This window comes from Amblyomma mixtum, chromosome 3, assembly GCF_055824585.1.
Source record: "Amblyomma mixtum isolate Tamu chromosome 3, ASM5582458v1, whole genome shotgun sequence".
NCBI lineage: Eukaryota > Metazoa > Arthropoda > Arachnida > Ixodida > Ixodidae > Amblyomma > Amblyomma mixtum.
The window spans coordinates 23,629,331-23,645,601 of record NC_143014.1 but is presented as its reverse complement, the minus strand read 5'-3'; the positions used below and the strand labels follow the sequence as shown (position 1 = coordinate 23,645,601).

The 16,271-nt window shown below is 49.3% G+C and overlaps 1 protein-coding gene across 1 annotated transcript in view; it reads right to left on the bottom strand.

The window, feature by feature from the left end:
* Positions 1 to 7,008: 7,008 nt before the first annotated feature.
* LOC149349435 (uncharacterized) overlaps positions 7,009 to 16,271 on the bottom strand; it is a 127,075-nt gene continuing 117,812 nt past the window's right edge. The window contains exon 12 of the mRNA XM_089576777.1: positions 7,009 to 7,405. Within this exon, the coding sequence (XP_089432903.1) occupies positions 7,371 to 7,405 (35 nt within the window). The 3' untranslated portion in view covers positions 7,009 to 7,370. The remainder of the gene's footprint in view (positions 7,406 to 16,271) is intronic.

Genomic DNA, 16,271 nt, shown 5'->3' with positions numbered 1-16,271 from the left:
CGAACAGTGCAAGAATCAACGTCTGCAGCTTGTTCGCGTTCTGTCGGGCTCTCATTATTAGAAGTCGGGACTCGACATTCCGTGTGGGTGTGGCCGTAAATTGAACGCAAGGGACCGTTTTCAGGCGACAATCACCAGGACTACGTCCCGGGCATCTCTTCACGCTATAAAAAAAATGCTGCCAGTCGCCTTCAGTATTCATCAGGCCACTAAGCGCGACGCTTGAAGCAGCACTGTAGTCCGGTAGTAGGAATATACGACGCGTAGTTTTTTCTCTATTTTCGCTTCCACAAGCCTCAACTTGTACGTTTTTTCACCACCTATCCTAGTAAACGATTAAACGTCGCCAAGGTATCGGCAAAATCATGCAGTGTTATTTCCCATTTTACCTGAATTTTACAATTACTGGTCAATCAGAACCTGGCGAAAACAGTAAATACCAGATCAAAAACCAGTTATCAAGCAGAATAAGGCCTGCAATCAGAATGACTTAAAATGTTTAGCTCTGCAGAGCAAACGTAACTTCGTTGTAGCTCGAGGTAAACTTTTATCCATTCGCCTGTGCACCTCTCTTAAAGCCAAGCGAATAAAAAAACATATTTTTAGGCATTACCAGTGAAGATCGCATTTGCATGGCTCATTTAAAGTAACTGCATTGCTTCAGTGTCCAGTAGTGTTCGGCGTTCTCCGCACTGAAGCGGCTGGATGAGAGCAGGCACATCACAAAGGTTCGTCATGGGAAAAAGCTGCCTCCCGTCGTCCTTCTTCTAGCACTTAGCGATCGGGTATGCTGTATCGCCCCAAATGTTGTGACTGCAGACCTTTATACCTCGTGCTTTCTCGGTTTAATTTAATAAGTCAACTTAGTCGACCGCCGTAACAGCGCCGTTGCTGCCAAACATGCTCATGGAGCTTCAGCCCCCCCCCCCCCCCCCCCAAATTTTTCGAACTGTCACCGACCGCAGCATAGCCCAAGTATATATCGCGACTTCTGCTATCATATTTTGCTTCTTGCCTGGATCGTCCGTCTTTTCGTGTGTAAAGTTTACTATCTGTGATTGCGCAAGATGTTTATTTGCCTTGTCTGACGCGTTATATGGAGTGAGTTTACGTAGATTTAGTGGAGACATACTAGTATTTAAATATCTTGTTGCTAGGTTCTGTGTGTACATAGTGACTTTGTTTCCAGTCACACTTTTTTTGTCCTTTATCAAGCTGTATGTTCGCAATTCTAATACTCCATTGTATCTTCGCACTAATGGTATTTTGCAGAACTCCTCGTTTATACATATTCTCGCTGTTCCGACTGAAATTTCGGTGCAATTACTCGCAATGCATGACCGGTGACGGCTGCTGCTGCGCAGTACACTGGAACAGAGGACAGCGTCGTTGAGATTTTTCCCTGGGTGTTGCATATGTACAAAAATGTAAAGGTTCTTGAACGACAGATTCACCAAAATATTTGTCCTGATATAGTTCTAGACTTCGTGTGATAACTTCTTTACTTATTGAATACGCAAAAACATGGAAGCATGGGTATCAGTTATGTATGCCGCAATTTTTAAGACATACGAATGCATTCTGTATTAAAAAAAAATACATATCTCACTTGTCTAGACAGTCCGTAGCGTTATCTAACACACAATGGCATTGTCAATATGGCAGTGTAGTTATTATTATTGCGTTTTATCCCTCCACAAATTCTATGAAGAGGCCGCGCTGCAACATGAGCCCCCCCCTCCGAAAAAAATTTCTGGCTACGCCACTGCCTGGCTGGGTTTGCGCAGAGCTAGCTGCACAACTAGCCTTGACACGATAGGCCGAGGAGATGCTGAGCGTTTAATTTGTCGCCAAATTATTGGCAGTGTCCCTATCGGTACTTCAGCAAAGAATAATACTCGCAGTTGGAACACTGGTTGCATATGCTTTTTATTCAGAAGCACCGTCGCTTTCCGTTCTTCGCACAGGCGCCTTCCGTAAGCAGACGCGTGGCGCGTCGCGGCCTGACTCGTATGTCCGAGCTGCTCCTTCGACCAAACCGGAAGGTCTCCTCAGCCGTCCGCGAGTCGGCGGCAACACGACTAGCACGGGGGTCTTTTTTACGCGCGCGGCAGATTTGGTTTGCAGTGAACCCTTTTATGCCGTGCCGCAGTCCACAGCGGCAGGTAATTCAACGCAGCCAGCAAAGTGTGCACGGTGGTGAACCCACGATAGCGAAGGGTCCCCGGTCGCAGAAAACCGGGCGTCGTTGGCCGCGAGCAGAAAATCCCGATGGAACAAAGAGTTAACAAAGTTCAGGAAAGTTACCAAAGTAAAATAATTGAGCTCAAAAGAAAATTGGGTTAATTTGGATGTGGGTGGAAATCCATGTAGCGAGACGCTACATGGAAGTACAATACTGAGACTTCTAGCTTTACTTACCGAGGCCGCGTCCGGCGAACCCGTCATACATAGTCAGTCACAGCAGCATTCTGCTCGGGAGACACGCACAAGCATCTAGTACAGGCTTGCGCACAGTGCTATCTAAACAGAGAGACTTCGATAAACGCGCTGGCTCTGCGTGGTGACCAAGCGGATTTTCCACGGGCTACACAGTCCCACGAGCACAAAAAGATCACATGGAAACTTGGCACCTTCCATCGCATAGTATACCTCGTCGTCTCAGTGTAATTTTGGGAGTACGTTGTAGAATGCAACAACAAAAAGAAACACGACATCACGACTAAACACAAAGCAATGATCAATAGTCTGTGGCTGCTGACGGGCCACGAAGGCTCGTTGGTTCAAACAGATAGATTAAGTAAACGCGTTGTGGTCATTTACTTTGGGAATCGCAGTAGGCGAGCGAAGCCGTAGGTTTTCAAGCAAAAATAAAAAGGCTCATAAACGGACTTTTTTTTCCCACCATCCTCCGTCTAGAGTCCTCGTCCACCACCTTCGCAAGGCAGCGCTTCTTCAGATACGCTGCCTTTCTTCTGGCCAAGTATCTGATGACCCCGCGTTGTAAGCGTCTTACCAGCGGTACCGCTTGAGATCATAACGCCTGCTTATTTACGTAACAGTTAATACATTCGTCTCTGCATATATTCGCAACAGCAATATAATTTGCATACACTACATTCGGCGATAGCGATTTCTTTTTTGTGTTTGTCGCACAAATCATGAACAGCAGTGATTATTAACCTCGTATGAAAACCGGCTGTCAGCCCGTTGCTTACCTTTTTTTCATGCGACTTGAACTTTATATCCTGCCACCTTTCTTTAAACAGCTGTACTGTCTCATCACCGATCTCTTTATCTTTCAGTGTGTTCCATAATAGGCCCCTATACGCACGCAGATTTCCAGGAATTAAGGCTAAACACAAAGGACTGTTATTGGCCCTAGCTGTTTCTGCACTGTAAGTTATCGTCTAAACATCTGCCGATTGTGGAGCTGAACGTCTTCCAGTACGTTATTGCAAGCGTCGACTTGACACCCATTTTCATTGGTTGCGGGCATTGGAGCGACGGCCATTCCGCACTGTCACCGACTGCCCTCGCATTCGAAAACGGGTGTCGTTGGTGCTCTCCTTTCACCCGTTGCGCACAGGGATCCTGCAGCATTTCGATGGCGGCGAAATGCAAAAGATGCCACTACGGCGCCCCTTTCTTTCTCCTTTCTTCATCCCTTCCCTGACGGTGCAGATGAGGTGTCCACCGAGAGCGAGACAGTTGCAGCGCCATTTCTATTCCTCTTTTCTGCTGCGCCGCTCAACATTGATGGTTTCGCTTCACAGTCATCGCTAGCACATCTAGGTCATGCGAAGTTTTACTTGTACAGATTGCCTTCGTTTCAAATAAATGTCGAAAACCCCGAGACGTTACTGGACGTCGGAGTAGCCAGGATCAGTCCTGAAAACAACACCCTCTACGAAAATTGTGCGCAGACGATTTTATACGTCGCGTCGGAGAGGTCCAAACTACAGTCCAATGTGCACTTAACACCATTTCCTCTCACTTCTCCCAAGCAGGCCTGCAACCAGCTCCGGAGAAATCTGAACTTCTACTCATAACACGCAGTAAATATCAACGGACGAAGAACCCCTCCATCTCCCTCACCCTCGCCGGACAGAGCATCCACCGCGTCGACTCTTGTCGCATCCTGGGTATGCCACTCACCTCCAACACTTTCACCTCTGCCATCAATCAGTCCATACGCACATGCCACTCAATCACACACTTACTCCTCCGCGTAGTTTTAAAACATGCCGGCCTCTGCGAGACACACGCCAGCCGCCTTGCTCAAGCGCTGGCCCTGAACAAATTTCTGTACTACATACCTTACTGCCCCCTTACAAGTACACAACAAGACAAACTAACCCGTGCCCTCAACACGCTATATAAAGCAACACTCCCCCCTCAGGCTTCTACAGACACCCTGTACAGAACAGGACTTTTCCACCCCCATCAAGCCCTCCTTAACCTGCACCGGGAGGGTCAAATCATCCGCCTGTCCAGCTCACCAGCTGGGCGGTAGATACTATCCCAGATTCCCCACCGCAGTCTCCGATCTACCCTTCTAACCTCCGCATCGCACCCACTCCACGCAACATGTCTGCACACACACACGCAGGTCGCCGCCAACCATACGCATACAACCACAAGCCACCCATGGACGCTGCAGCGGTGGCCTACACGGACGCCTGTCGCACGGAAACCGCGGGCTCCACAGCAGCCTTCTTCCTCCACCCTTGCCTCTCTACAACCAGCACCCACACAACCGGTCCATACACCTCCCCACCCTCCACTCTCGCCCTAGAAATACACGGGATCGCCGATGCCATCACACACTTTGCCACCCTACCCCCCGCCCCCGCATACGTTGCCTATACAGACTCGCAGGCAGCTCTGCGTGCCTTCCACGAAAGAGCCCTCCCCTTCCACACCCGATTGCCCTTAGATGCCGCCCTCATAGCATTATGTTGTCGGAGATGTATGCATTGGCACTCCCTCTTCTCTGTCTTGCCCCTTTACGCCATCGATGCTTGAGATGGGTCCACTGGAGCCGAACGCCTGGTCGCAGCTTGGTTGCATGTCTTCGTCGCCGTCGGCCGTACTTAGAAGACGAGGCCTGAACGTGCCCCGACCACTCGTGAGGGTCGACTGAGGCCCCCAGCCAGCCGCTATTATGCGGATACAACTAAAAAAGGAGGTCTTCCAACCAATGACGGCAGATCGTCATGGCGTCCTAGTTAATCTCTTTACACACGCTAGTGTGACATCGCAGGTGGCTACAGGTTACATATTTCCTGCTCGAACTACCGAGTGGCAGTTCCACCAGAAGAGCAACACACCATGACGCCACAAGAACGCCTCTTCAATGGACACGTGGTCAACTCTCCCTTTTAACTCCCTTTCTTGTGGCGCGGTCCAAGTGTTCACCCAGAGTGACACAGCTATTACACTTTTCCTTTCTTCTATTGCTGCTGTTAGAGAACGTTGCGAAAATACTCAGTCGTCGCGACTGCTGTCTCCCGCCGACGTACGCGAAATGCCTGGGACAACTCTTAAAACGTACTTAGCGCGTTGTTTTGAGCTTTTCATGTCCAGAGTGAACACACACCTTCTACACTGTAAAAAAAATTGCAACCTTAAGGGTGCATTTCCGTATCTATAACTCGCACCCTCCCAAAAGAGTGCAAAGTATGCTCGTCGCACCTATAGTAAGGGTGGGATCGTTACGTTGGCACCCTTTTTTCCGCGGCTACCCAATAGGGTGCAAAGTATGCTTGTCGCACCCATAATAAGGTTGCACATTTTTTCCGACTGCTTTACAGTTTCTTAGGTTTTGATTGATTTAAAAGGCGGTGATCATTTTTATTTGGGAGGGGGGTGCAGTCTTGAAGGGAAGCTAAAGATTTCCTTCGAAAAGCTCCCGACGACCTGTCTATCTTTGCACTACAGTTGCGAGCATGTCCAACTATATTTATACTACCCAGATGCGTCTTTCACGGTGTTTCTGAACCTCCTTGCTGTGGAGTCAATTTTTGATGTCTGCATGTTGTTCACTGCGCGATTTTGCTGAATATATGAAAGAAAGAAAGAGAACTTGCTAAAGGAGGCCAACTTTCGGCAAATCCGCTCGCACAGTAACACGATGCTCTGATATGCCACATATTTTTGCCAACGGAACATAAACAGGTATCAGCTTGATTGGAATGAGTCATACAAAGCTACTGAGGGGATAGAGTTCAACACAGAAGACACCACTGCTGCGTTCAATACTTACTTGCCATAACGCGCATACTTTCTCCAAGTTTATACATGCCATTTCAGCGAGCCCCTATTTGGAGCCAGTGATGCTTAGCACTTCAGCCAAAATAATTCAGTTAATATCGCATTATGGGGGCTCAAATTGCAGTAATAGCTGCTCGCATCAAGGCTGCAGCTGTCATTTAATAGAAAGCTTGAATAGCTCACATCATTTTAAAAGCACTCTTGATTGATCTACTGGAGTGTTGAGCTACAAGTCAAAGAACACTCGTACACCCTTACGCACCAGAAGGACTACAACACCCTTGCACCCGTGCACCTTTTAAGGGTGCAAGGATGCATTAAAAGTGCTAACGTGCGTAGCGCACCCTTTAAAACAAAACAAGAAAAAATAAGGGTGTGGGAAGGGTGCTGTCATCACAGCTACACCTTCAGGGGTGCAAGTTTTTTTACCTTGTAGGCCGGCCCCTTTCTCGCATGAATTTCTCAATGACCGGTGTTCGCTTAAAATAAGCCTGGCATTCATTTTAAGATGTGCGGTGCGCCGAAACGTCCCCAGCTATTGCACACGTATACAAGGTGCGCTGCGTGACATTTCAGAAGGTTCTCCATGCTGAAGACAAGCAGAGACCGTCGAGGGAATAAGGCTCTGGCGCCTGACCTACGCGAGGAGGCCTTGACTGGCGCAGCCATGCAGGAGGTTCCTTTCATGCCCGCTTCTTCCTGCTTCAGGCAAGGTGAAGCGATGCAATCACCCCAAGCAATCACGACTCACTCTTTATTGCAGGTCCTCTGTCTGTCAACGGACAGAGCATCGCGTCATCAAAGGATTGCAGCAAAATCCCCGAAGCTGGAATGTCCGCAGGCGCTTGTGCTCTGAGCTGATCGCGCACAGGCTCTACTGAACTGGCCTGCATAGCAGCCCTGGCATTGTTCAAAAGCGGCCTCGTGCAATAGCAATGTGGCCCGAAATGTGTGCGGAGCTCAACTGCAAGGTATCCGCTGTGTTCGCTCGTTTGCGCTGACTTCCCGATGGCGTCGCAGCATCGTGGGGCGCTTCGATGGTCCTGGTGCCGCGAAGAGCGCAAGCATTCCCGTCGATTCTGCTGAGCCTCCCGTCAGGACCGGTCCGTCTCCTGCACCCGTGCGCACTCTGCAAGCGATTGCGGAAAGGTTAGTTGGCGTGCACACTCAGCCGAACAAAAGGGAGATTTAGGCCTCACAGAGAAAACACCATATGCAGTATTGTGCATCTTTATCGTGAAAATTTAGGAATTTCCCCGCCTAACTGCTAGCAGAGCTTGCGTATTGTGGTAACTTTTGTCTCGGAGCAAGTTTGACAACGGCTTGGTTTAGCCGCTCATGATACAAATGTGCAATCGTCGGCGAACTGAAAGCCACCAGCATCGGGTTGCCGTCGGAGCACGTCAGTGGCGCCATCAGAGGAGCCATCAAGGATCAACTACAACGTTGGGCTTATGAGGCAGAGGCTTGGGGAACTGCAGAATGGATTCAGACAAGCCCGTAGATTAGACGAAACTTGGTTGCAGTCACACAATGCATCGAAATTGCTATGAGCGAAGAACGACCACTGTTCTATCAAAAAAGCAGCGAAAACGAAGACGCAGGACAAGACGTCACACACACACACACACACACACACACACACACACACACACACACACACACACACACACACACACACACACACACACACACACACACACACACACACACACACACACACACACACACACACACACACACACACACACACACACACACACACACACACACACACACACACACACACACACACACACACACACACACACACACACACACACACACACACACACACACACACACACACACACACACACACACACACACACACACACACACACACACACACACACACACACACACACACACACACACACACACACACACACACACACACACACACACACACACACACACACACACACACACACACACACACACACACACACACACACACACACACACACACACACACACACACACACACACACACACACACACACACACACACACACACACACACACACACACACACACACACACACACACACACACACACACACACACACACACACACACACACACACACACACACACACACACACACACACACACACACACACACACACACACACACACACACACACACACACACACACACACACACACACACACACACACACACACACACACACACACACACACACACACACACACACACACACACACACACACACACACACACACACACACACACACACACACACACACACACACACACACACACACACACACACACACACACACACACACACACACACACACACACACACACACACACACACACACACACACACACACACACACACACACACACACACACACACACACACACACACACACACACACACACACACACACACACACACACACACACACACACACACACACACACACACACACACACACACACACACACACACACACACACACACACACACACACACACACACACACACACACACACACACACACACACACACAGCCGCCGCGGTGGCTCAGCGGTTATGGTGCTCGGCTGCTGACCCGAAAGACGCGGGTTCGATCCCGGCCGCGGCGGCTGGAATTTCTTTGGAGGAGAAATTCTAGAGGCCCGTGTACTGTGCGATGTCAGTGCACGTTAAAGAACCCCAGGTGGTCGAAATTTCCGGAGCCCTTCACTACGGCGTCTCTCATAGCCTCAGTCGCTTTGGGACGTTAAACCCCATAAACCAAACCAAACACACACACACACACACACACACACACACACACACGCACGCACGCACGCACGCGTGGCACTCCGTCCGTCCTGTGGTGTGTCGGAGAAATCCAACCGCGCACAAACCTCCCTTCTAACTGTGCACCATAACATTTTGGAATGACGCGCACTGATACACACAGCGCTCGCCACATGCGTAAGCGGGATTCCTCTACTGACGCGCATGACACCCAGTTACGGCAAATTTTAGAAAAAGAGGGTGTGGGCAGTGAAACGATATGTTTATTAAAAGAAATTTACAAAGACAACAAAGTAGCTGTGAACTGGCAGGAAATGAAAGGTGCAGAAATAATTGCGGTTAAAAGGAGACCTAGGCAAGGATGTCCTTTATCGCCACTCCTATTTATGCTCTACATCAGGGAGGTTGAACGGAAGATAGAAACGAGCGGATTAGGGTTTACTGTGTCGTGGCGGCGAAGGGGCCAACTGGACACAAGTCGCATACCGAGATTGATATATGTCGATGCCATCGTTGTTCCAGCAGACGGACCGAGAGGCCTTCAAGAATTGGCAGAAATTTCTGGTAAAGAGGTGGAGGGTCTAGGACTGAGATTTAGCCGTGAAAAATAGGGAGTCATGGTTTATAGTGACGATCCCGGTATGCGGTCATGGTACGAAACTCGACCCAACAAACACAAAACCTCCTCAAAATCTCCCAAAAATGACCCATCGGGACATTTGGAATCTCCCCAGGAGGTGCTCATTTTTCCCGAACACATCTAAAAAACGTCCCCACAACTAGCAATGTCCAAAAAGTTGTGCGTCCCATGGAAAGCCCCAAAAGGTTAATGCTCGATTTCTCGGCTCTGGTTCAATAAAATTATTCCTCATTTTTCGTGCAGCCTGCAGGCATCCAAGCGCACATATGTGCCAAATTTCAGGTGCATACTTACGTTACAGGTGGTGTAATCCACCTTTCCACTCGTCTGAATGCGTGCTGGCTCGGCCGTTCTGCACTTATCCGTTTACGTGAAATGTCCTAGCATTTTGCACACAAAGGAAATATGAACTCAAAAAGTCACCCGATTTGGCTCATATAAGAGCAAATAGCAGCGCCATACAGAAGTAATTTCAGTTTACTAGGTGTGCTCTTAGCACGAATTGCATCCTGTCGTCCATGCCGGCGATCGCACCATACACCACCACAATCAAAATGCATTCATGTTTCAGTCAAAGAAAAACAATACAGACCGAATTGAAAGTCCGTGCCGAAAAACTTACGTTCAACGGCGCAAATCTGAATGAATACAAACAGCAGACGCAAACGTATGCACCATTTAATATACAGTGTACATAACACTACGGCGCCATGCATATGATGGCCACTTTTTTCTCCAGCCCTGAGAAATCTGCAATATGAAGCAAGTAAAACAGAATACAGGCTGAAAGTTGATGCACCTTAAACGAGCATTCTAAGGGCTTCAAAAGCAGATATGCACATGCAAAAGCAAACGTATGTAAAGAGCAACTTCGATGACAAAAGAAAAGACGAGATGAGCGTACGCTGCAGACACGCAGTTTCAGGTCACGTATTTTCTTCAAGTTGAAACCCCCCTCACGCTTAGAGACTCGGAGCAAGCTTCAGCGACGTGTTATCAAAACAGAAAAAAAAAATATTAGTTCTACTAGGCGAAAATAAAAAAAATGCGAAAAGGGCCTGCAGTATGCTTAAATAAATAAATAATTAAAATAAACCAACATACCTTGACGACGTTGCCTAAGGAAACCCAGGGATGAAATACAAGGCTGCAACAGCTGAAACCATAAATTAAACGCAGGCTTCTGTCCTGCGCCTTCTCACAGCACAGCGAGCGCTCAAACTACGCGTTACACCCTCGTAACGATCCTGGGAGTTTTATTTTCTTGTGACTAAGTGTGGGGATAAGACTGCTTGCAGCCAGGCGGGAAGGTGAACATGCTCAGGTACGTGCGGTGGCGCGCTGCATCCATGGTGCGGCAGACCGCGCATGCGGCACAGTCCAGCGTGGGAGTCGAGATCAAGGCACGATTAATCCAGTGGGAGAGAGTCAATATAACCACGCGAACACTGCACAAACTATACCGCTGCGGCAGGATGGCTGCGCGGTGGCGAAGTTGGTAGAGCAGGCTAATCCATGGGCACTCGCAGAAAGAGAGTGGTGGGTCTCGGAAGGTCCTTCCCGCCTCAGACCGTAGTAGACGGCCACGCTGCCACCACCGACGTGCTGCAGTCGTCGGAGGCGCTGAGGAATGCAGGGTGCGTGCGAGGAGTCACCTATTGCCACGAACTCCGCTGCCACGAGCGCCGCCTCGAACAGCGGCATCAGTAGGGCCGTGCAGCTGCGCAAAGGACTTGCGATGCGCAGCCGCGGCATCAGTTCCAAAAGGAATGGTGTGGGCACGCCGAGGTGCGCGGGAAAACTTCCGTGAATCCGTAGCTACGAAGTCCACGACAGCCCAGCTGGCGCAGTGACGAGAGCAAGAACTGCCGCGCGCTGGGGCTTGTGCTCGAACGTCTGGGGCAGCGCGAATAAGCGTGCGCAAAATGGCGTCCGTCCAGCGAGGAAGCCGGGCGAGCGACGGGAGGCCATTACCGCACTTCTGCTAGACAGCGGCGCAGCGAGGAGTGCCGATAGTCGGAGACGCCTGGAGGGACCACCACACAATTTTGAAGATGGGCGCAAGCTGGGAAAACGCTAGAAGACGGGAAAGATGTTGACCGCCGCTGCCGGCGGCGCGATGAAAATGCAGACCGCAGCCGCCTGCCTGCAGCATATGGAGCCGACGGCCCACGTGCGAGAAACGCATGCGCCGAGAGAGATGCGGGGCTAACCGCTTCCTTCGGCTGTTCTAATGAAACTGCCGTTTCATCTCTCAAAACAACGAGTGCAAGAGCAAAACCTTCTTTCCCCGCAGCTTGTGGCGCGAAGGAGAGAGAAAAGAGAGCGCGAGCAGTCGATTTTTATTTCTTGTTGAAAATCATTGGTCCCAAAACGTTATGCCCAGTTACATTTCTGGGACGAAAATGCATTAACTCGCTTTTGTTGCTGCTTAACACTCCAGAAAAAAACGTTTCTAGACCTTTAGTGGGAGCACTGCCTTTTTGCTTGTGTTTCTATGTCGTGCCTCTATGGTCTGGAAACGTTTGATAAACGTTGTACTGGGACTGGGACATTCCATCCTTTTTTGGAGTTTCTGAGGAGGTTTTGTGTTTGTTGGGGAGTTACCTATAATTTAGGCGTATCTTGGTATTATGAAGAAAGCAAAAAGAAACGCAGCTGTCATGAAGAATAGCGCGCTCTGGGGATATAACAAATATGAAGTTATTCAGGGAATCTGGAAAGGCGCAGTTGTACCGGGCTTGACGTTTGCAAACGCTGTGATGTGCTTGGGATCTGCCACAAATTCGGCACTTGAAATAAAGCAGAAGACAGTCGGTAGGCTTGCCTTGGGGGTAAATGGAGACACTATGAAGCAGTTCGAAGTAATATGGAGTGGTCAACATTCGAAGCGCATGAGGCAAAAAAGTAAGGCGCAATATAAAGAACGGTTGAGGCGTATGAATGAGAATGGGTGGCAAAATTTTTCACGTACCTATGCCGATGCAGCATCGGTATTATATGCAGGCGAATAACTAGATGGCTTGCTAATAAATACAAATGATAAAGGGAAGAAACCGGTATAGTAAGACAACCTTTCAGCGGAAAGTACGATCCTTTGGAAATATTTACTGGCAAAAGGAAATGCTGGATAAGCCGACGTTAGAGCTTTTAGGAAGGCTAAATCGAAGATTAAAAGAGAAAAAAAATTAAATTCAAAAGGGAGTGGTTTGCTTTTCGAAGCCAGGGCTTGGTGCTCGAGGACCGTGTTACCGGCAGAAATTTGAAACCACGGATGACTTTCGCTGTCGCTGCATGAAGGACAGGGAAACGATAGAACATATTCTTATCCAGCGTAAAGCAACCCTCGGTGAACGATGCCGCCCCAAGAATCTGCGAAGCACTAGGGGTTCAGCATAGCCAGGACATCCTCAGCTTTTAAAAAGTAGAAACAAGTAAGGGACGACTAGAGGACTGGTGGTGAAGGCCAGAAGAGTAGTTTAGTGATGGAAGAAAATCGGTAGTCAATCCGAAGTATTGAGCAGGCTAGGAATTAATGGGTAGGTGACACTTGTCACCACTCCGATACAAAGGGGAGGCTACTACCGGCACATCTTGCAACGCTTACCTCAGCGCCTTTCGCATCCTGACGCTTTCCACTGCAGACAATGCAGATGGCGTCACCACCGCCATTTGGCAAAATATCGACGTTGAGGCTTTGAGTTCGTCAATCTCGGAGCAGGCGATTACGGGCGTGCATCATGCGCGGCTGAGCAGGTAAGTGTCGTTATCAAACTTACTACGAGACAAAAGTTACCGCAATACCCGAGTTATGCGCGTTGCACCGTAAACGAGCCAGTGTTTGAGGCGGGAAAATGTCTTCACGGTAAAGATGCACAATACTGTATGCGCACTGTCATGGGCAGACAGCATAGAAACTAACAACGAAATTCAGCAAGTTGGTTTGGCATGATCGCTAACAGTTGCTCATATAAGACAATCGAACGATCGAAAGAGAGCGGATTGGTGTTCCTTCTGCTCTCGTCCGTGTATCTTCGTGAGCGCCGCTCTTAACAATCAGACAACATCCGGCCGCAGGCATATATCCAAGAAGTTGATGAAAAAATAGAGCCACACCGTGCAAACCAGACGAGACACAGGCGCTGTGTCTTGTCTTCGTTCTTTCTTGTGGTTTGCATGGTTTGGCGCTGCTTTTTCACCAATTCAAGTATGCACCAACTAGCTCTAAGAGAGGTGTTAATGGGATATCCAAAAAGACGGACGGCTTTCCGGTGCGCACGACACCATCTGTGATTGCGAGTGGTCTACTGTGTTCGTGATCTCCACAACTTTACGGCGTTACCGATTGCCGAGCCCGGCTATAGCGACATCTGCGCAGTGCACGACCATTACCGGAGCGCGCGCACTTTACGGAATATCTCAGCGTTACGGAGAGTTAGCGTTCGCTCCTAAACAGACGTGGCGGCGCGCTGCACACCCGGACCAAATACGGCATCGCCACCGCATTCTTCGTCGCGATTTGTTGCCCTAAACAAAGGAATTCGCTTTTAATCCGCGTGCTCTCACTCATACGTCGAGACATAAGCATAAGTGACGACTACTAGCGCATGTTTCCTTAGATAATTTGACAATTTCGAGTTGTTAAGCATATAACTAATATGCCTTGCAACACCGCAGTTCTTCAGCTTTGTGCTAACATTTTCCTCTATTTTAATAGTAAAACTTAAAAAGGACCAAAAGGAAAAACAACTCCGATGCACTACCTGATCCTTCTTAATGTAACCGAATGGATTCCAAGAGAGGGTAAGCGTAGCAGGGGGATTTGGAGAATCAGGGGGTGTATGAGATAAAGAAACTGGCGGGGACAGGGTGGCTGCAGCTGGCACAGGACGGTTAATTGGAGAGTGTCATGACTCAGCTTGCGGCCCGCATTTGACCACAAGACGACCCCAAAGAAGGATGCCGCGCTGAGAAAGTGCCTGCGGCATTTCCTCACGCTTCGCTGGTTGGGGATGAGCTTCCCGGCGAAGGACGCCCGGGGACAGCGACCGACGACGAATGGAACAAAGGGCGCCCGTTCGGGGAAGTAAAGGGACGGAGCCGAAGGGATTACCCCTTTCCATCAAGAGCCGACCACACCGTAGACAACTCGTCGCCGCAGTTGAGGCCCGCGGCGTCGCAAGGACCACATGTGTTTTCGGCGACACGGAGCCGCTTCCACTCCTGTTGCTGCACTACAGGAATTCGCAGCGGAATTGCAATTTCTCCTCTCCCGTTCCCACGGGTTGACTCTGCAACGAGTGACTCCGCGTGCTACAGTGCTGTGCAAACTTGACTGGTGCCCATCTTGGGGAAATGTGCCTCGTGTTGGATTGGCCTCCGCCTGATGGAGGGGCGGAACCTTAGGGGATTTAAGGACGGTGCTGAGTGCGAAAGGACGCTCTGGCCCTGTCGAAAAGGCTCATCCAGTCGCTCGACGTCATGAACTCTTAAATTTTGATTCTTTGCTCTTCTAATCTTCAGTATGTAAATAAGTTTCTTAAAAGTGTCATTAAACCCGCTTGTTTTTCATTTTCCCAAACTTCGAAGCTTCAGTCTTTCCTCAGCCCGAAGACTCAACGCGCTACCAAACGGAGCCCGGGTTCGAGTTAGCCTGTGCGCCACGACAAGAGATATGGGAGAGGCTTTTGTCCTGCAGTGGGCGTAGTCAGGCTGCTGATGATGATGATACATTCTTTTTTTTTTTGCTTTTACACATGCTTTCTTGTGTGTCCTTTAGAAATGACTCTGACTGTTCAGGTGATTTGCCACCGTTCTGTAGTTTACTGGCACTCATGCTGCATGCGCACGTGAAGACGTGAAAAATTGGAGGGGTCACTGAAGCTCCGCCGTAAGGGTATGACGCAACAGTGTCAATGGGTCAATGCCCATATGTATGCGGAATTGGACATTCTCGACTTTACATTCACAGATCACTGGGAGTCCTCATACCACTGCTGGCGCAGTGGTGCAGCGGTTATGCGGTGGCAGGTGCTGCCACCGGTGTGGCTTGTGCGATCCAGCTTGCTCTTCCCGAGGAACCTCCCGCAACCAGACATTACTGCCACCTGCCGCAAGGTCACGTGACCTAGTATGGCCCACCCAGGCCCACCGACGACGCTGTATTTTCTGCAGAACGGGAGCCTTAACGATGTGGCGCTAAAGCATATTATTGTATAATTCTAATACTATTTGTGCGTATATTTTTTGGCAGTGCGTACGCGCCACTCCTGCCTTTGTATTCAATGGGAGATGGGAACTCCTCAACAGCAGCTTCTTTTTTTCTTCTTCTCATTTCGCCATGTCCTCCGGTAAGCATGGAAATAAAGACGTGATTTGAACTGACATTTCCTTATAAAAAAAAAACAACAACAAAAAACGGCCAGTTTGTAACTCGCGCCATCTCCACATACCTTCTCATCCCGAACATGTTGCAGTGAAGGACCCTTGGGTGGGGCGAAAGGCGCGGAAGGGTCCGCGTTAAGCATGCGATG